Source organism: Leptonychotes weddellii, chromosome 2 (assembly GCF_054177405.1).
Source record: "Leptonychotes weddellii isolate Sample4059 chromosome 2, ASM5417740v2, whole genome shotgun sequence".
Taxonomy (NCBI): Eukaryota; Metazoa; Chordata; class Mammalia; order Carnivora; family Phocidae; genus Leptonychotes; species Leptonychotes weddellii.
The window spans coordinates 146807749-146827806 of NC_138370.1; the positions used below are offsets into that span (position 1 = coordinate 146807749).

General features: G+C 46.1%; 1 protein-coding gene across 1 annotated transcript in view; it reads left to right on the forward strand.

The window, feature by feature from the left end:
* Nucleotides 1-20058, forward strand: part of BEND4 (BEN domain containing 4) — a 34410-nt gene that overhangs the window by 7505 nt on the left and 6847 nt on the right. Inside the window, exons 2-4 of the mRNA XM_081812437.1 lie at nt 626-1192; nt 11326-11417; nt 17330-17570. Coding sequence (XP_081668563.1) covers nt 626-1192; nt 11326-11417; nt 17330-17570 — 900 coding nt within the window. The remainder of the gene's footprint in view (nt 1-625; nt 1193-11325; nt 11418-17329; nt 17571-20058) is intronic.

Below are 20058 nucleotides of genomic sequence, written 5' to 3' on the forward strand. Positions count from 1 at the left end.
GGTTCACAGATAAATGAAAAGAAAGCATAGTGAACACAGATGTGGGATAACACCGTTTTGCTTTCAGGCTCATCATCATTTGCCTTATAGGCCACTCTTTGTTTTACCTTAGATGTCTAGTGAGCTCTTCAAAAGGACTTATCTTTCTCCAGTTTGCATCTGGGAGCAACGTACTCTCGGCAGGGATTGTATCAGCTGATTAATAGCAAGGGCATGAGGGCACTCCAGAAATAGAAGTAATGATTGCTGTAAGCCCTCCCATCAATGAGGAATTGAGTCTGCCATGGCTGGCTCGATTCATTAGAGTAAGGATATTAATGAAGCCAAAGGTGTGAGTTCAGACCTGTGCAGGCCAGTTAATGCCACAGCAAGGGAGAGCTCTGTATGGTGCCCAAAGTCACAGTCCGGCCATTTCCCAGAGTGAGGGGGTGGGGTAACTCCTCAGGCACCCCTCTGGTTGCAGAATGACAGGAAGCTAATGCATCCTACCTCATCACCTTAGTTTGGGACGGAGAGTAGAAACACATATTTTTAACATTTTTGAATGTTAAGCTCAGCATTGAGGACCGCACTTACCCCTTGTCTTTGGCTATCCGTCTCTGATGTGTCTTTTCGTGTGTTTCAGAGAGTCGAATGATCTTGGATGCCTTTGCCCAGCAATGCAGTCGAGTTCTTAGTCTCTTAAATTGTGGAGGAAAGCTTCTGGACTCCAACCATTCCCAATCCATGATTTCTTGCGTAAAGCAGGAAGGCTCGAGTTATACTGAAAGACAGGAGCAGTGTCCCATCGGGAAAGGGGTCCACAGTCAGACCTCAGATACCGTAGACGTAGACATGCAATATGTGCAAAGGAAACAACAGACTTCTGCCTTTTTGAGGGTTTTCACTGATTCCCTACAAAATTACCTGCTCTCGGGGAGCTTCCCGACTCCAAACACCTCATCGGTCAGTGAGTACGGCCACCTGGCCGACGTGGATCCTCTGTCAACCTCCCCCGTGCATACACTAGGTGGCTGGACCTCCCCGGCGACCTCTGAATCCCATGGTCACCCATCATCTTCTACTCTGCCAGAGGAGGAGGAAGAGGAGGAAGAGGAAGGCTACTGTCCGAGATGCCAAGAGCTGGAGCAGGAGGTTATTTCACTGCAACAAGAAAATGAAGAGCTCAGACGGAAATTAGAGAGCATCCCAGGTACCGTGCCGTTTTCCTTGCAAGCCGCCTGCAGATCCTTCCTCCCGTTGTCTCAGCTGTGTGTGTGTGTGTGTGTGTGTGTGTGTGTGTGTGTGTGTAGGCATGTGTATCTATTTTCGTTTTGGCCAGCAAGGGAGAAAAGTTGGGAAAAACAGACATGCTCACAGGGTGGCCTTCGCCTTCCAGTGCCAAATGGAAATTTCAGGACAAACTACTAGCTTTGTCCTGTCTATGTTTAGGTCGGGGAAAGGCCTGAAGACCACTGTCCTGTTCAGAGATGTCTCTATCCATATAAACGTGATTCCAGACTTGACTGAAGAGTGCAGTAGGCCAGGCGTCATGAGCCTCAGTTTTCGTCAGAAAGTGGCCCTCTTTTTTAAAAGCGGCTTTTGTATTTTTAAAGACTTCATTATATGTGTTTTATTAGTAATAGAGAGTAAAGTGGAATGATGCTTTCAGAGGGGGGGACGTGAGTAGTACTGAGCAAGTGGTCTCTTCTGTTCCGTTAATTTCTTGCCATTCTTGTTAAGTTTCTGCAGGCAATAGTCTCGGTTTAGCGTGCAGCCTCCCCCTGAAAGTTGATAAGCAACGTAAACTAAGAGGAATAGATCAAAGACAGACCAGTAATTAAGCTGATCCCAAACTATTTGTGCCCCTGGCGAAGCAGGCATTTCCTGCCTCTTAGAGACACTAGATTTGGAGAGTTAGTAAAGTCACCTTTATGGCAAGATCTTCTCTGGGTTGCAAGGCCATGTTTTTACTTAAGTACCGATTTTGCTTCTATCTTTGAATTCATTCTTGCATATCTGTGACTTACAAAAGAGTAATATCATTAGAACAAATCTTCAAACCCCGTTAATCACACAACCCCTTAATAAACATTTTTGAGCGTGTACCCCCAGTGTTCACATTTATTGGTTAGTTACAAACATGTCCTACTGTACTAATATAGTGTGTTCAAAATAAAGTATATGTAACACATTAAAGTTTTTAAGGCTGATACATAAATATAAATAGAATGTTTGTTCTTTTCCTAACTCAGTGTCTTTGAACCACTCAGTTTGGCAGCTGACTTAAAAAGAAGGAAATATTGAAGAATACTATCCACTTGTTTATTAGTGCACAGACAAAGCAAAAACAAAAGCAAGTGTTAAGAATTGCCAAACCAGAAATTTATTTTCCTTCCATCCTTTCATTTCTTCTTATTATTTTTTTAAGATTTTATTTATTTATTTGACAGAGAGATCGAGAGCACAAGTAGGCAGAGAGGCAGGCAGAGGGAGAGGGAGAAGCAGACTCTCCACTGAGCAAGGGAGCCCGATGCGGGGCTCGATCCCAGGACCCCGGGATCATGACCTGAGCCAAAGGCAGGCACTCAACCAACTGAGCCACCCAGGCGCCCCCCATCCTTTCATTTAAAAGCATCCCCCAAATAGACCTGAGTTTTAGTTCAGAATATTTTGGAATTAAATTTAGTGCAATTGTGTTGTGGGGGAGAATCAGGAGGTGAAGTAAATCCTTTCTCTCCCTTTGCCTTTGAGCCCTGGGGTTAGATAAAAGGTCGAGGTGTCTTTCCAAGCTAGCAGGCAGCAACTGCAGGAGACCCGGGGTAGAACTCAATGCAGGGGAACAAGTGCTGCTCTGGGTTCTCCCAAGTCCAAGAGAGTGGGCTACAGCTAACACACTGGGGTTTTACAGCTTTCACAGTTCCATGAATTATGGTTGGGTAACTTGGAGTTTTATCCCCAAAGGAGTATTTTCCATCTTGCTCCCCATCTTCCTCTTTCCCTGGGGGAGAAAATAGTGTCCCAGAGATCAGCGAATTTTAGATACTTACATCAGCCATTCAGAACTGTGGCTCAGAGTTTCAGAGTGCAGGGACAGGTAACACAGATGTCCAGAGTGGTATTGTCTACTTCCCAGTCCTAAATGCTTGTCCTGGGCAAATACCAAGCAACTTTGGGGTTTAGTCCTCCAGTTTCCCGAATCTGTACCAGGTGAAATGTCTGTGTCACGGATAACTCATCGCTGACCTGCCACTAATCACTGTCTCTGTTTCCCAGAAAGATGGAAATGCTGCAATTTCTTGAGCCTTCTAGATGGTCCGATATTGAATGACACTGTTTGAAATTAGGCTGTGGTCACCACTGTTAGGGTAAACAGTCCAGCCCTGTTGACAGACCCCTCCATGAACTTGAATCAAAAGCCATTTCACATGGAGAACCATGATTGCTGTAAACAATCCATACTGAAACCCAACTATATAAACGAAAATTAATTTGTTGGGGCACCTGGATGGCTCAGTTGTTTAGGTGTCTGCCTTTGGCTCAGGTCATGATCTCAAGGTCCCAGGATCGAGCCCCATGTGAGGCTCCCTGCTCAGCGGGGAGTCTGCTTCTCCCTCTCTCTGCCCCTCTCCCTGCTGGTGCATGCTCTCTCTTTCTCTCAGATAAATAAAATCTTTATAAAAAAGAAAAGAAAGTCAGTTTGTCAGTTATGAATAGAAAAAAATTAGTATAAAATTCAAGAAAGATTAACTTATTTAAGGGGTGCCTGGGTGGTTCAGTCAGTTAAGCGTCTGACTCTTGATTTCAGCTCAGGTCATGATCTGAGGGTCGTGAGATCGAGCCCCATGTCAGGCTCCATGCTGGGCATGGAGTCTGCTTGAGATTCTCTCTCTCCCTCTGTGCCCCCACCCCTCCCCCATGCACACACACACTCTCTCTCTAAAAAAAAAAAAAGAAAGATTAGCTTATTTGTGATTATTTAACACATGTACTCATTACATAGGGATGCCTTAGTATTGGGCATCCAGTTGAATGTGTCACTTACAATGAAAACTTGAAGCAGGCATCCCTGTCCCCTTGCCCACACTGCCCAAACTCCATCTTTGGCTAAACAACAAACCAGATTGTGGGTGATCACCTAAGAATCCACCTTTCACTCTATTAGCTATGAATTTTGGGGGAGGGAAATTCGTTATTTTTAGACGGCCATTTGAAGAAAAGTGCAGCAAGTGATAGATAAAGTAGATAAAGTAGTAAAGAGAATGAGTTAAAAGTAAAAAGCCATCTGGTTTTACATGTAACAGGAGTATTTTGCAAGCAGTAGCTCTCCTGGATAATTTGGGATGGATTTTCTCTAAGCATTGTCAAGGTTTCCCAACGGCCCCAGCAAGCTTCTGTTGTTCTAAAGGCCAGTGCCTTTCCATGGGAGGGCCAGGGACCTGGGACCTTCCAGTAGTAGAAACTACCCTTATGTTGTGGGATTACTCTCCCTACAGCCCAGCAGGATGGATGAGTACAAAGGAGAAAGTAGCATTCAGAGGAAATAGGGTTAACAAGAAGATAGGGACACCTGCCTGCCCAGGTCAGAGCTGAGGCACTGATTTTAGTCCCTTCTCAGCTGTTCCAGAGTTGTGCTGTTGAATGACTTTGAGATTCCTGGGTTTTTTTATTTTTCTTTTTTTTCCTGAAATAAAGCGTTCATACCTGGGAGCAGTTCATGAAGTAGGACTTCCAATAAGCCTGTTAGAATACAGGGGGAAATTGGCTCACCTGGGCAGCTATAAAAGGGGACAAGAAAGTGCAGACATTACCAAAAAGAAAGAGGTTGGGGAAGGTGCTCTTCCCGCACCACCTGACAGGGCCTGGGTTACTTGTATTCTTTGTCAAGGAGTCAGCAAAGGCCTGTTGAATGTCAACCCACATGCAAGCAAGGGGCTTCTGGAGAATAGTCCTCTGACTTCCTGCTCACAGTGACTTGCAGATGTGGATGAAGGAGCACTAGCACTTCCTCTTTGGCGTTAGATTATCACACCAGAAGTTAGTCCATTGAAAAGTTTAAATTATTTAAAAGAAAGTGAAGATAAGTTAAAAGTAAAAAGCCACAGAAGGAAATGATATTTGGATCAGGAATATGAAAAGCTGAGACCTTATTAAAAGAAGAAAAATGGGGCACCTGGGTGGCTCAGTCATTAGGTGTCTGCCTTCGGCTCAGGCCATGATCCCAGGGTCCTGGGATTGAGCCCCGCATCGGGCTCCCTGCTCAGTGGGGAGCCCGCTTCTCCCTCTCCCACTCCCCCTGCTTGTGTTCCTGCTCTCACTATGTCTCTCTCTGTCAAATAAATAAATAAATAATCTTTAAAAAATAAAAATAAAAGAAGGAAAATGTTGGGGAAATGTCTTCCTGGAGGGAGTATCAGCTTAGAGCCAGCACACTTGTTTAGAAAGCTAACGGTCAGCAGCACGAGGCGAGAGAACTCCTAAGGGAGGGTGGATGTCAAATACCACATGTCATCTAATTTAAGACCCCATCGAATGCAAGACGCACCAATATTCTATCTTCCACTAAGAAGAAAACACTGTGAATCATAACTGCCCCTTAGAATTCTCTTTGAACAAGCAAATATGAGAAATGTGGGTCTTAGATTCATAAAACATGGTAATTTTAGAAAATAACTTCCAAAGTAAAATAATTATGACATGTTAAAAATACCTTGAGACGTTCTAAGTGCCAAATATACAGAAATATACTACTGACATTATTAAAGGACTTTCTACTTTTTAAAAAGCACATTTATGATTATCTCAATTTATCTTCAGAACCCCGAACAAATATTAATATTCCCACTTTATAGGCAAAGAGGTTGAAGCCGGGACAGGCCAAGTCTGTGGCAGAGCTAGAATTATTTTCCAAGCCTCTTGACTCTAGATCTAGTTTATTATCCCCTTTCACCCTGGAAATCACCTGGGGTTTTTTCAGTTATTTTAGAAACACCCCCCCCCCCCCCGCAAAAAAAAATTCTACCATGTCGATTCTCACAGTTCATTGTAGTTACCTTCTATAAAGTCACTGTCAACACTGAATTAGCAAATACCGAGGCGTCACTCTTCGGGGAAATACAAAGCTGGGTTTTTGAGGACCCTGGTCACATTTTTTATCAACCGATCAATGCATGTTTATGTATGTTTTTGTTCAAAGAGACCTCATTTCATATATGGTGTTGTCGGATAACACTGAACTCACAGCCCGCAGCACTCTAACTCCTGCTGAATGAAGCTTATCTAACACGTATTTTCTCCCTGCTCTCATCGCGGCCTTCCCGCACTTAGAAGCACTAGACAGCCCTTCAGCTCTGCATTCGGGGTCCCTTTTAAACAGCGAAATCGCCAACAAAAAGGACATAAATGTGAAGAACGTGGCACATGGAAAGAACATTTGCTGCGGTGCAAGAGCTGAAACAAGCAGGCAGAGCGTTCCCTTGTTCAGCCTCAGCTGGGGAGCATGTGCATCGGGCCACTGGGGTTTTCAGTGACCCGCAGAAGCCCACAGATGCCTGCCAGAGCCTCACACACGTGGGCATGACAGTTACAAATACATGTTAGCAAGTTGGCAAATTGGAAAACGTGGAATCTGCAAGTAATGAGGATCGACTGTACTAACTCGAGGGTACAAACCAGAAAACTCACCTTGGATTATGCAGCTCTGACCCTATTAGTCCACAGTTGTCATTTCCTAAGAAGATTTTTAAAGGATAATCAGGAATGTCAGGTTTTTGGATAACTAATTTTGCAACAGCTAAGAGCCCTTGGAGTGAGTGCGGTGTAGCCGTGCTGGGGCCCTCTCTCCAGCCCCCTGCTCACCCACGCCCACAGTGCCTGTGGAGAAACATTCAGAATGGCTTCGGGTCCTCAGAAGCATAAGGACCACATGTAGTGTGGGGACTCTAAGGAGGAGGAAGACCCATGAATATATTCTGAGTAAGAACTTGGAGCAAATGATAAGAACAGAGGAGTACAGGATTGAGCTCTTTTTATTAGAAATTGGTAAAAGTCATCACAACTCTTGCTATGGCTGTGAGATTGAGGGAGACATTGCTCTGTGTGTGGTGAAAGAGGATGGGTTTGGAGTCAAACGTGGTTTTGGATTTCTGCTATTTGCTACTACCTGTGGTTTTTGGAAGGTCACTTAACCATTCTGAGCCTCAGTTTCTTCTTTCTGTACAGTGAGGTTAATGATACTGTTGGAATGTTGGAAGTGTTATGTTCACTAACTCGCAACTGAGTGCCTCCCAGGTCTGCCAGTAAGTGCTCAATAAATAGCAACGTTCAGGGACAGAGAGAGGGAAACTGTCCTGCGCCCAGTAATACAGAAATCTCAAGTGGTTTTCTTAGATAAGTAGTAGTCTTACCGTGTAAAGAGGTCAGAACGCAGTCAGGTACCCAGGTTAGCAACCTCAGATCTAGCCATAACGCTTAACGTCATGTCAGCCTCCTTCTGGACTCCACCTCTCAGATGCCCGTCACTTTGGGTTCCTCCTCTCCCCACTGTTTTCATCCGGGCCTATCTCAGCATGGACGCTTGCATAGCCACTCACCTCCTCCCAGATTCCAGCTTCTCCCCGCAGAAAAGCCGCAGACCATCTGCTGCTGACAAACCTCTAAAGGCTTCATTCACATGGTCTGTAAGTTCCAGCACTCATTATGAGACATGGGGTCCTGTGCTACCTCAATCTTTTCCTGTTCGCTTTTGGAGACTCGACTCCCAGTTCCCACCATATACCAAGTGTTCCAACCCCAGTGGACAATTGGTGATTCCTGAGCAGCCTGACACTGGCTTCTGGTCTTCCCTTACTCCTGCTCTTCCTCCCCATTCAAGAACATATTCTCCTTCTCCCGACTTGAAAAACTCCTACTCATCCTTCAGGACCCAGTTCAGGAGACACCCGCCTCTGTAACAAACTCTTCCCCCAGTTCCCGGGCAGAATTCACCACTTTCCATTGTACATCATGCATACTTCTGTGAAAGTCAGTATCGGGAGGTTTTTATGTGTGTATTTGTTTGTACTTTTTCCATCTCTCCCGGGTGTCCTGATAGGAGGAGAGGCAGGTCATGTAGCCATGGAAGCTCCTTGAGGACAGAGATGAAGCCAACGTCACATGTGTGTCCCAAATCCGAGCCCAGTGTCAGGCATGCTGTGGCATCTCCCAATTGTCAGTGAAATTACACGGAGACAGGACAGTGTCCTAATCAGAAGCATAACCGTGCCTCCATAAGGCTGAGCCCTACTGGAAGCTTATCGTTTGTCTCCACGTATTTACAGTCAGGAGCTTAGACTTTACAGACACGGCGTGAAAAGGACCCTTAAAGATGAGACAAGCGCACAGATGGCATGGTCATCGGGGCGGTAAATCATTTCCGTCTCCTTCTAAAATCCTAGGTGTTGTATTTTGTGAGTCTTTAAAAACAATGATACAGCAAAGTAGAATAATTAATGCTAGAGAAACTGATCAAGATGTTAACGTAATGATCTGCAGTGAAAATTAGGTACTCAAGACCCAGGCATCCCTAATGTGGGAAAAACACGGAATTGGAGCAGTTTTTTCCTGGGAAGAACCTTACTTACTAGTTGCAACAACCAAGTCAGTTAAGTGACCTCCAAGGAATTCACTAGGCTCCTAGTCATAAAATGAGACTAGCTTACATTGGGCAGTATTTACTGGCTGCTTTCAGCTTTACAGGTATTACTTCACACTATATGCAGTAGGTAATTATCCCTGTTTTACAGATGAGATAACAGAGGCTAAGAGAGGTTAAGTAACTTGCCTAGAATCAAACGGTTCCTAGTGCCAGGGGAAGTACACAAAGGAGAAAAAAGTACCCAAGAATTATTTTAGGACCCATTTCCACGTCTTTTTGTCAGCTAATTGATATTTACTAGTACTGTCTGAGAATGTGTCGAAGACCCTGTCTGTGGATTTAATGAACTTAACCCTGACCATGACAACATCAAGCTGTCCAGGCTGGGGGACCTGTCTGGTTTCAAGAGTCATACATTCGTCTAGATGTCTTAGATACCCAGTGGAGCATTTGTAAACCATTTCTCTCAGGCTTTATTGACACGAAAGATCTTACTAACTTGCTTTTTTACTCCCAGTTACTCTACTCTTTCCAGGATTCTCTGGTATGCATTCTAAAATGCTATTATATGGTGGGGAGGGGGCGGAAATTATAATTATTGATATCAGGATAGATACTAGGGACATTTGGGGTACCTTTCTGTTCTCCCTTCCCTTTAATAGAAGTTTTTACGGTTTTTGGCTCCTCAGGTATAGTCTCATTAAACCTGCTAGGTGTATCTGCCTTTCCTATCTCTGCATACGTGAACAAATGCAACCCGCCCAGTGGGTCTGAGGTGATAGCTTCTCCATCAGCAAGAGTGACTTGCTTAATATTCAGAATGTGCGTGAGGAGGCAATTAGATGTGAATGCATCTGGGGCATAATCAGCTCCTTGAGGATCCCGCTGCTCTTTTGCTGGAAGCCCTGACCTCACTCTCTCATCCCTTGGAAGCCAAAGGAGCAGTGTCTGCCCTGGACTGCAAGAATCTTGCAGGAAACACAGGCCCCTTGCTCCTCGTCTCCGAGGGCCCCATGTGTTCACTGGGAAAGTCCACAGTGCTTCCACAGAACCGTAGGTTGATAGGACAGCAGAGCAAGAGAACAGCAGGTTTTCCGTGATTTTCTTCTCAGTGCCCAGTGCTTCTCCCAGAAGGCAGCATGGTGTAGCTCTGGGTCGGGATACTACCTTTCCTTCCACTTTCTTCCCTCTTGAATAGACACCACTATCTCTACTTTCCACACTGACTTAATTTTTTTTTTTCACCAAAAGTGTTTCATTTGATTGTACAGCTTCCCATGTATAAATCTAGGCAACCCTCCAGACAGCCCCAGTAGGGAGTGACGTTCCAAATCTGTCATTGCAGGGACATGCTCCAGCCCTGGGCTGGGTGGGGGTCTGGAGGCCTCTGCCTTGTGAGGATCAGGGCTAGCAATGTGCCAGGGAAGGGCTGGTGAAATTAGAGGTACTTGACAGGTTTTATTGAACTTTGGTTTGACAAAAGGCCTACTCCAAACTGATACATGTATGTCTTCTTTTCATTGACTTTGTGGTTGTTCAGCAGATGCTTCTCCAATTTGAAGACCGTATTCAAGGACTGTAAGAGCAGGTCCAGAAGGATGGTTATTTAAGAAAATATTTTTTTTGGCAAGAAGAAAAAATTCCTAAGCTACTTCTACTTGCTATCATTCATATTCTTCAAAAGGATGTTGATGTACATTTTGATTTGTTATGTTACAATGTGATGTCACCTAAAAAATCCAAAGCTTTTAGCAGTGTGGATAAAGATGGTAACTCCTGTTTGCTATCTTTAAAAAAAAAAAAAAGTGAGAAAAATTGCAGAAGGTAGGCAGTGATACTTTAAATTTGGAGTTTAGGTTAAATATTTATTATTGTCTTTAATGTGACAAAAACAGCCTAAGAAAATCCACAGCTGAGACAGATAGTGGCAATAATTCCTATAAATTAGGTTATTAACTAAGCTACCAAGACCTTTAAAAGCAATTAGTTAATACTACCCCTGAAAGGAGTCTAATACAAATCTTAAGATGAAGGAATTATTTATGCAGTGGTACAAAACTGTCAAGGCTCCATGTTGGGTTAATATCTGTTCAGTTTTATTGTAATTATTCAATGAATCTATGAGATTAAGCCTCAGAAAATTAGTGCGACAGTTAACGGAAGACACAGTAACCAAATCTGCGCTGGGCCGGCTCGGTAAGAACTCTGGGCAGGTGTATCCACGTTGGGAAGCAGGTTTATGTTGCATGGCATTCCTGCTTACTGCAGAACTTAGGAGTGAATCTGTCATTAAAAACGAGCATTATATTATTGATTTAAAACTGGTGAAACATTAGTTTGCAGTACCTTGATTTTAAAAAGCATCATTGGGTGCTAATGTTACAACTTGAGTCACAGAAAACAAGAAAACGTCTCTTCTGTGAGTGGTTCACTGATCCTTATTGTTGACCCAAATTCATCTTAGAGTGAGTATGACTGGAAAGTTTTCAGTGAATTGTGCTGAGCCCTAAGAATTCTCCCCAAACTGTAGCTAGCATCTGTTCTGTATTTACAAACTGAAATAGCTACGGATGTCAAAAGAAAGAAGATTCTATTTCCTTTAGAAAATAAGTCTTTTAGAAGTTTACATCAAAACTTTTTAAACCTTAAAGCTTTTCGTTTGCTTGTCCCGGGATAGCTAATGTGTACTCCTTGTCATCTCTTGCACACAGTGCCCTGCCAGACCGTCTTAGATTACCTGAAGACCCTGCTGCGGCATCACAACCAGCTCCTGGCCCCTCAGCCCGCCGACCAGCCAGCCGAGGTGGGTTTCTAGCAAGAAGGTAGATGTGGTTCCGTTTGGAATTTCTTTGAGATGAAGCTTCTTGATAGCGTATGCAGATGCCCCCGAGCACATTGGCTAGCAGGACACAGCTTTGACTCCCTGAGGTTTGTGGCTCTTATATCCTGTGCGTGTATACACCGTGGAGGAAGAGGGTGCACGTACCCAAACTCACCAGGATCCAACGCTGTGCGCCGAGAGGGGGAGACAAAGAAACAGCAGTTCAAATGGTGGAGGCCAGTCTGGCGGCATTCTTTCACGGGAGGGGCTGAAATAGAGGCACCAACCTGCCCTTCTCTAGCAGAGCCAGGGTTCCAGAAAGCCCCTTGCTCTCAGGCACCTCCCACACTGTGTTAGATGGATGTCTTCCAGACACTGGGGCTCCAGAACGTTTCTTCCTGTGGACCTCAATAAGAAGCAACCACAGTCTCTTCCAAAGTGCAGGAGAGATGGTCTGTTCTGCTGGGAATGGTAGGTCAGTGGAAACATGGCACATTTTTACAAGATTCTCAAGGCTCAGTTTTGAATATGTGTTACTTTTATCTTATGGACTTCAGAACCTAAATCCAGTGGAAGAAGCAATTGCTGGGGTTAGAAACATCTTGCATTGATAACAGTAGATGAGTTCTTTTCACATAGTTAAGCTTCTTGCACTTGGCAGGGTGAGTTGTTCATGCTGGTGATGGCAGGCCATTGACCCTCTCTCTCATCTCGTCATCACACATCCTACGACGCTCCCTGTGCCTAGTTAAAATCATCTCAAGGCTCCATCCTAGTGCGTACCATTTCATAGATCCAGCTGCACACCTGCTCTTCCCACCCTGAGCCCATGCCTCGCAGCTGAAGAAATAAGAGAACACGCTCCTTTCCACGTTTCTGCACATAAGAGAGGCCAGAGGATGGAAAAGGTGCCATCAGTCTGGTGCCATCAGTCTGGTGCACACTGAAGCTCTCTCACCTCCGGGTGAGGTGGTGACTCCGTTCACCTGAAGTTTGGAGAAGCTACTTCAGGGATCTCTGCTCTTTTCCTCCAGCCCCCATCCCTGGTCCCACCACCCTCCCTCTTGAATTCAGCAAAAAAGTAAGCGATACCAAGTTGAACTCAATCCAGTGAATTCCGCCGCACTGATGTCTATCTTCCTGCACACCTGGTGCCCCCACCCAGGAAGCCATGCCACCCACCCACATCTGTCCTTCCACCTCCACTGCCCCCCACCCAGAACGCCGAGCCATCGGTCATTCCTAGTCTTGTGCACCGGGTTACTGGGTCAGACACACTCCAGTCTTCCCACCCTGAAAGCAGGCCTGCTTTGGTGCTCCCTCCGTCCCTCCATCATCGTCTTCTCTTTCTCCTTCCATCCCCCAGCATAGCCTCTGTCAGCACTTCACTCGGCCCCACGATGCATCTGGCTCCATGAAGTAGGGACGCAGGTCTCATCCCACGTGTGTCCCCAGTGCCTGTTGTCAAAGGCACTTACAGAATAGTGACCTCGTTTTTCTTAGGGATTGAACACTTGAAAGACTGGTCTGTTACTCCAGTCTTAGTTTCCACTTGCTCTTCCACCCCCTGTAATCCGGCTGCACCTTGACTGCTTCCCAGAGTCCTCTGCGAGTGGTCCTGGTGACTTCCCCGGCTGTGCAGTGCGGGGGCCCTTCCTCCGGCCCTTGTCCTCCCCAGGACCCCACTCTCCTCCTCCATGCTCTCTCTTGGCCTCAGTGTCAGGACTCTTCTCCTTTTCCCCGTCCTTTTCTTGTGCTGTAAGGAGTTTTGCATCCACTGTTGTCCAGAGTGCCACCCTTCATCCCCTTCCCTCGCCGTCCACTGCCCTTCTCTGCCCAGTTATGTTCTTTCTCTGAACACCAGCTACATGCAGATTAACAAGTCCCAAATCGGGATCTGGGCTACCAGTCCCCAACTCCCAGCCGCTCTGTCCAACCGCCTGACCAACAGTGGGATGCCCTTGCACCCTCGAACTCACGCCATGGCCTCTGAATGCCCAGCCCTACCCCAGTTTTCTCTCCCAACCCCGGGCAGAAATTTCTGAGGCATCACGGACTCCTCCCTCTTCCTCGTTCCTGACATCTGCTTGTTTTACAGCCACCTTGAGTAGTCTCTCTTCTCTCTACCTCCTTCCTCACACTTTGTACCTGGACTGTTAGGAGGGATTCTTCTCTTTTCTCCACACTGGAATGTTAATTTTCTAAACTACAGATCCAAAAGGAATGTCACATGTTTAAAATCCTTTCATTGCTCCCTAGAACAGGGTCCACATTTCTGAACTTGACGTTTCTATTGTACCAAAAAAGCACTTCCAAAAGGCCTACTTCCTCCAAGAAGCTTTCCCCGATTGCCACATCCTCTCTGTGCTGACAGAACACATTGTTCCTAATAAGAGTAATTCAGAAGTTACTTAAATATTAATGCATACATAGGTCTTCCATTTGTTTGTGAGTCTGTGAATACATTAAATGAGGGTGGTTCGTTTTGTTTTTTTCAAAGTGACTCATAGATCAGAGTTTAATAACCCATTAGTGGCTAATTGAAGAGAATATGCAATCAGAATTCTATAAAAACATAAAAATAGGGGACATATCTACATTTCCTCTGGATAGAAATATTTAAACTTTTATTACCCATCATCATCATTATTATGCTATTTTTACTATCATTTCAGGCACATGGGCATTTTCTCATTAGTATTATTGATCACTTTTTATTTCTATTAACTATGCTAAAATAGTGTGGTAAATCTCATCCATAACACAGGAAGCATTTGAGTTGTTTGGGGCTGAGAATGACTTTCTTCTTTCTTTTCCTTTTTCTTGAAGAAAATTACCTCCAAATGGTATTTCTACACTTAGGGAGAGCTTCATTTTATGGAGAGCTATTGAGCTCTTCTGTATAAGTGGATTCTTTTTAAGGATTTGAGAAAGCTTCTTCCTTGGGCTATGAGCTCCCTCATCTCAGGCACCTCTTATCTTGAAACAGACTCAACTCTGGTTTGGGGGCAAGCTCTGAAGTCAGGGACCAGGTTCCCAGCTCTGCTTTTGCCTTGTGAGACCTTGGAAAAGGATTTAACATCCTTGGCCAAACTGCTGTGGGAATCCTGGCTTGCCCCATGAGCCCAGACACCCAAGGGAAATCTGTTTTTAAAACTTGCACATTAGGGGCGCCTGGGTGGCTCTTTTGGTTAAGCGTCTGCCTTCAGCTCAGGTCTTGATCCCGGAGCCCTGGGATGGAGCCCCGAAGCGAGGCAGGCTCCCTGCTCAGTGGGGAGTCTGCTTCTCCCTCTCCCTCTGCCCCTCCCCCTGCTTGTGCACACTCTCTCTCTCTCTCTCAAATAAAATCTTAAAAATTACTTGCACAACATTAAATGGAAGGTTTACCAGCTGTTCAGTCCCCTTTTCTAAGGCTGACAGGTGGACTTACAAGAACCATAACTGAGAGGATGGTCTTAAATTAAGGATTTGGCAGAAGCCCTCTGTCCCTAGTACCCCTTTTGTAATGGTCCCTTGTCTTTGTTGCTCTCCTTGAAGTTCTTTAACTTTGCCAGTTAATACTCATCAGAAGTCTCCAAATGTCCCAGGGCCATAGCAGTTTAAAAAAAAAGAGAGAGAGAAAGAAAAAAGAACTCTTGGCTGTAGCCACCGTCACTGAGTGTGTGCTTCGTGCCGGCCACGCGAGTGTCTACTGCAGTGGTCGTTCGACAAATGTTTGTTGCACCTCCTGTGTGTCAGACACTGTTCTCAGCCCTGAGAGTAGAGCATCAAGTGAAGCCGACTGAAAACCGCCGCCCTCATGGGCTCGTCTTCAGGTGGGGAGATGCGTGGCTTCCTCACCACAAACATGCAAGCTGGGATTATTCTCCTTGCATTGACAGAGCTGCTGTGTAGACTCGAGTGGCCGGTCACAGGCCTGCCCCCCCAGCCCAGCTCTGCAGGTGCACCCAGTGGCGCCTCCTGTGAGGGGGCCAACAGGCCGGGGCTGCCAGGCGCCTGGGGCTGGCCTCAGGCTGTGCGTCCCTGGCTCAGTAAATGGTGACAGTTATTAGTAACGTTCTTCCGCAGAAATACTCTTGACACAGTTTGTGGTCTGAGGCAACCAGCCCTGGATTCCACCTTCCCTAGCCCCCCCGCCCCGCCCACCGGCTGCCCTGAGGACGGAGGGCTCAACGAATGAGAACCCCCGCAACCCCGTCCTTCCCTGTGCATGGGAGGCAGGAGAATTCTCTTCCTTGCTGTCTGCCTTCTCCTCCCTGCCGTGACCATCTGTTCCTCTCTTTGGGAAGGACATCACCCTTTCACCTGGGGGTCACCTTGACTCCTCAGTCCCCCACAGCCTGGCTCACTGAATTGGTCGCCTGACCCCCTGGATTCTCCTTCCTTCCTCCTCGCTTCTCCATCTGCGCCACCACAGACTCCCGTCATCCACCCCCTCACACCCCCACACCCTGACTCTCCCCTCCTGCTGTCCAACAGCAGCCTGGGCTGAGGGGCCCTTTGGAACCTCTGGGCTCTTGCCCGCCTTTTGATCATTGATAGCACCAGAGCCAAGGGTAGGTTTCCGCCCCCACGTACTGACATCTTAAACCCATGATAATTTAGTTCTACCCCGTTCTATAAACACAGAAGTTTCGGTCCAACCAGTTGAAGTCACTTGCTCAAGAAACGCAAATAAGACCCGGAACCAAGATCCAGCTCAAACTCCAGCTGTTGTAAATTCAAAGCACAAGCCATGTGCCTCAACTGCCTCCCTTAGGAAGGAAACTGAGTCACATGCTGCTAGGTGAAGGAAGTGTGAACACTGTGGTGGTGACTTTGCGTGGGTGTGACCCCACGGCCGCCTCAGAGCACAAGCTGGCTGCCTCTTCCCTGTTGGCTCCTGGGCCATTTGCCTCCTCAGGGCTTCACCAGCAACATTGTTCGAAACAGAACCCTATCAGCCCCAAACGGTGCCAAATTTATCACCTGTAGTAAATTTGCAGAGTTGTAAAACTGGATGAGTTTTTCCTTCTTTATTTTGTACACCTTAATTACTGGGGAAGGAGTACATTAAAACTGAGATCGTGGGTTAATTAATTTGTCCTGGACTGTAGAATTTTATGGACAACCAGAACTAAAGTAATGGTTGTGTAGGTGGAATTGACTAAACATGGCTTATAAATGTTACAGAAATTCCTGTAATTAGTCCCACTGCAGCTATTGAGCCTGGGAATTTTATAGCAGACATAAGAAGATGAAAAGGAAGAAAAATTTTGAGTTGACATGTGGCATTTGCAGAATCTATCATTTGAGGAAACCTGGTTGGCATTATTATTATTAATGATGATTTTTGGGGGGGGTTTCACAATTCCCCCCTTTTAAAATTCACTTTGTAATGCCGTTTCCACCGTTATGCAATGGCTATCAGGTGTTAGGTGAATTAAACACAAGTAGTAACTTACGAAAATAGACCACCAGCATCATTTCTAAAAATACTTAACCGCCAACCAGAGGATGAAGAGACCTGTTTGATCACACTCTTCAAAGTCATTTTTGCATATTTTAATAGATTCAAAGGGAAAGTTACGGGTTATATTTAAATAGTGTTCCCTGTCATTGGATCTTGACAGATTTTAACCTACCTGTTAAAATGCGAGTTATAAATAGCTCCTCTTTCAAAGGTGTTCATTATACCTCATTGGCTCTTGTTATAGAAAATGCAAATGTAATTTGAAAAGTGCCCGTTCTGAGTGCGAGCAATTACCTGTGCTCTTCAATACCTGGTTCATTGTCAGCCCAGCCACTTGGTTAAAAAGCATGTTTGCCTTTGAAATGGAGATCGCCTTTGTGGGCTGGCTGCCTGGCCAGCGGGCTGGCTAAGTAGGTAATGAGAAAATACTTGGCTTTTGCAGGGGAGCAAGCAGCTGCTGAACAACTATCCTGTCTACATAACGAGCAAACAGTGGGACGAGGCTGTAAATTCTTCCAAGAAAGACGGGAGGCGGCTCCTTCGATACCTCATCAGATTTGTTTTCACAACCGATGAGCTTAAGTACTCATGCGGCCTTGGGAAAAGGAAAAGGTCAGTGCAGTCAGGAGAGACAGGTCCTGAAAGACGCCCTCTGGATCCAGTTAAAGTAACATGCCTCCGAGGTACTGCATCCTTCCGCTCAGTGTCGCCATCTGTGATCTCATTTCACCGCATTGGCTCTGGTTCCCCCGTGCAAGTGTCCAGCCCTGACTGTATTTTAGTTTTTCCCTATGAGACCTCTATAGGCTTCATGTGGCCCATCTACTTGGTATCGAGAAGTTCTTTAAAAATTCCTCGTTTGCTTTAGCCTTGGCGTTCTCACGGAATGGCCCATAAGCATCGCATAGCACCTCATGTTTCACGCTTCAAATTCAGATTTTCTTTGCTGTCACAGAAGGCCACCTCCAGCAAAACTGGAGCATGGGGAAACGCACAGAGGAAGGGAAGGGGTGGAACTTTTTAAAAATTGGGCAGATCTCCCATTTCCATATACAGCCTGTGCCCCTTTCCCCCTCCAGCTACCTTCTCAAGAGGACTTGCCCCCAACTCCTTGTATTTATTTAGAGTTAATTTTCCTTAATATTGGGGTGCCTGAAGTATCTGTTGCCCAGTCAGACTTTATTCTGTTAGTTTTTTTAAAGTCTCTATATTAAAAATATTGCTTCGATGATACCATTTCATCAGTATTAACAGCTGACTACTTTGCAGCTGATCCACACTGTGGTAGGCCAGGCAGAGGATAAGAAGGAAGAATCAAGAGGTATACAGTTGATTCAGCAGGTGCAAATAAAAACACAGCCTTTTAGACAAGTAGAAGCATTCTAATGCCAACAGGAACACTATTCACACCTGAAAAATTCACATCAAGAAGCTCAAGTATTGACCTGTGTATTTCAATAGTAATTTTATTGGTTGGAAAAACTTAATAATTTACTCCGGACAGGGATCAAAATATTTGCTGGCAAGGAAGTCACAATGAGGAGACACTATTACTGATAAGGCCTTGGTGTACAGAAAGGACACTCCAACATCCCCTCCTGGGATGCCCACAGTAGTCTGCAACATGAGTGTGCCTGAGGCACATGAAGGTTTTGTTAGCAGCTGAAATTCCTCGGGCCCACCCCAAGCTTCTGATTCAGCGGGTCGGGAGTGGGAGTGGGAGAGGCGTGCATTGCTGCTCATCACAACCACCCTGGGTGATTCTAGTGCAGGTGGCCCGTACTTGAGAGAACCACCTGGAATGAAAACACCCATATCAACTAGGCACAGGTGCGCCAGAGCACCCCCCGTCAGCCGGTCTGAAGATTCACTTACTAACAGTGGGTGATGGAAATTTCCAGGGTCTGTCTTAGCAAACTAGCCATAGTTTCCTTTATTCTTCAACATCATCAGAGCTGACAGAGTTACTCACCAAGAGTAACAGAGGCGTTTGTGAGCTTGGGGCTCTCCTGGGAACACTGTACTCCAAGAAGTTGCCCTGGGGCCCATAAGAGGAGTCAGGACAAGGGGCCTCACAACAGTATCCCTTTCCAGAAATTCTTATTCAACATTTCACATTTTAAGCAGCAAGTGAGTGAAACTGAGAGGTTAACATACCTCCCAAAGCACCCGCACCTTGCCCTGAGAACGTTGCCCGACCCTCTGTGACACGGACACAGTCCAGGTGGGCTAATCAGCATCTGTATCCTCCGGCTCCTGCCTCACCTGGCGCCACGGCACCCCCCCGCCCCCGCCCTTGGGTGGAGAATCCAGAGGCAAAAAACGGCAATGGTCTGTGTCAGGGGCGGCTGATCGAAACATTTACATGCTTGTCCCAAAAGCTGAACTCCTAGGGCCTTCCTGTGACCCAGATGGGATTCCTTTCATAAAGCCTCAGACCTGGTGACTCCCGGGGTGGCCGTCCGTGTTGGGTGAGCAAGATTAGAACAGCCAAGGAAACCTCAGACTGTTGGACACTTAGTGATGGAAAACAGTTTGGAATGGAACCAGACTCCAGGCTGACTGCTCCTGCAGGTGGTTTGACCCTAGAGGGAAGAGGGCCTGTGAAGATGCGTCCTGTCTGTGCAACAGAATGAGCTTTTAATAGTCTACCACAGTATCCGAGAAAGTCCTGTCTCAGCAGCGGATGCCGAGGAGAGAGTGGAAGTTGACAGGGTGTCACATAGCAGCACCTTCTCTGGGTCCCAGGGTCGCAGCGTCCTCATCCATTAGTCTTTATTTCCTTGTGTTGATATGAGCAGGGGATCTAGACAGAGGGAAACTACAACAGTTGTTAGATAACTTACTGTAGGGATGGGAGGGGGACAGAAGAGGAATAGGGAGTTATCCTTCAGTGCTTCCCAGGCCTGCACCCTAGGCTAAGCCATCTGATTCTGGCAGTTTTGCAGGAGGAGTTGCTGAATGAACACTGTTCTTTCCCTTGAGTAAGGCAGCCCGGGCTGGGACTCCGGTGAGGCTAGCGAGGCTCTCAGCTCAGGCACAGAATCGAAGGGGATACCCCTGCTTCTCTGCTAAGCTAGATTCTGCCTGCTGAGAAGGGCACGGTTCAATTCATGAGATTTTTGGGGTCCAAATACTCGAAGAGCATCAGCTTCTCCTGAGGGCAAATAG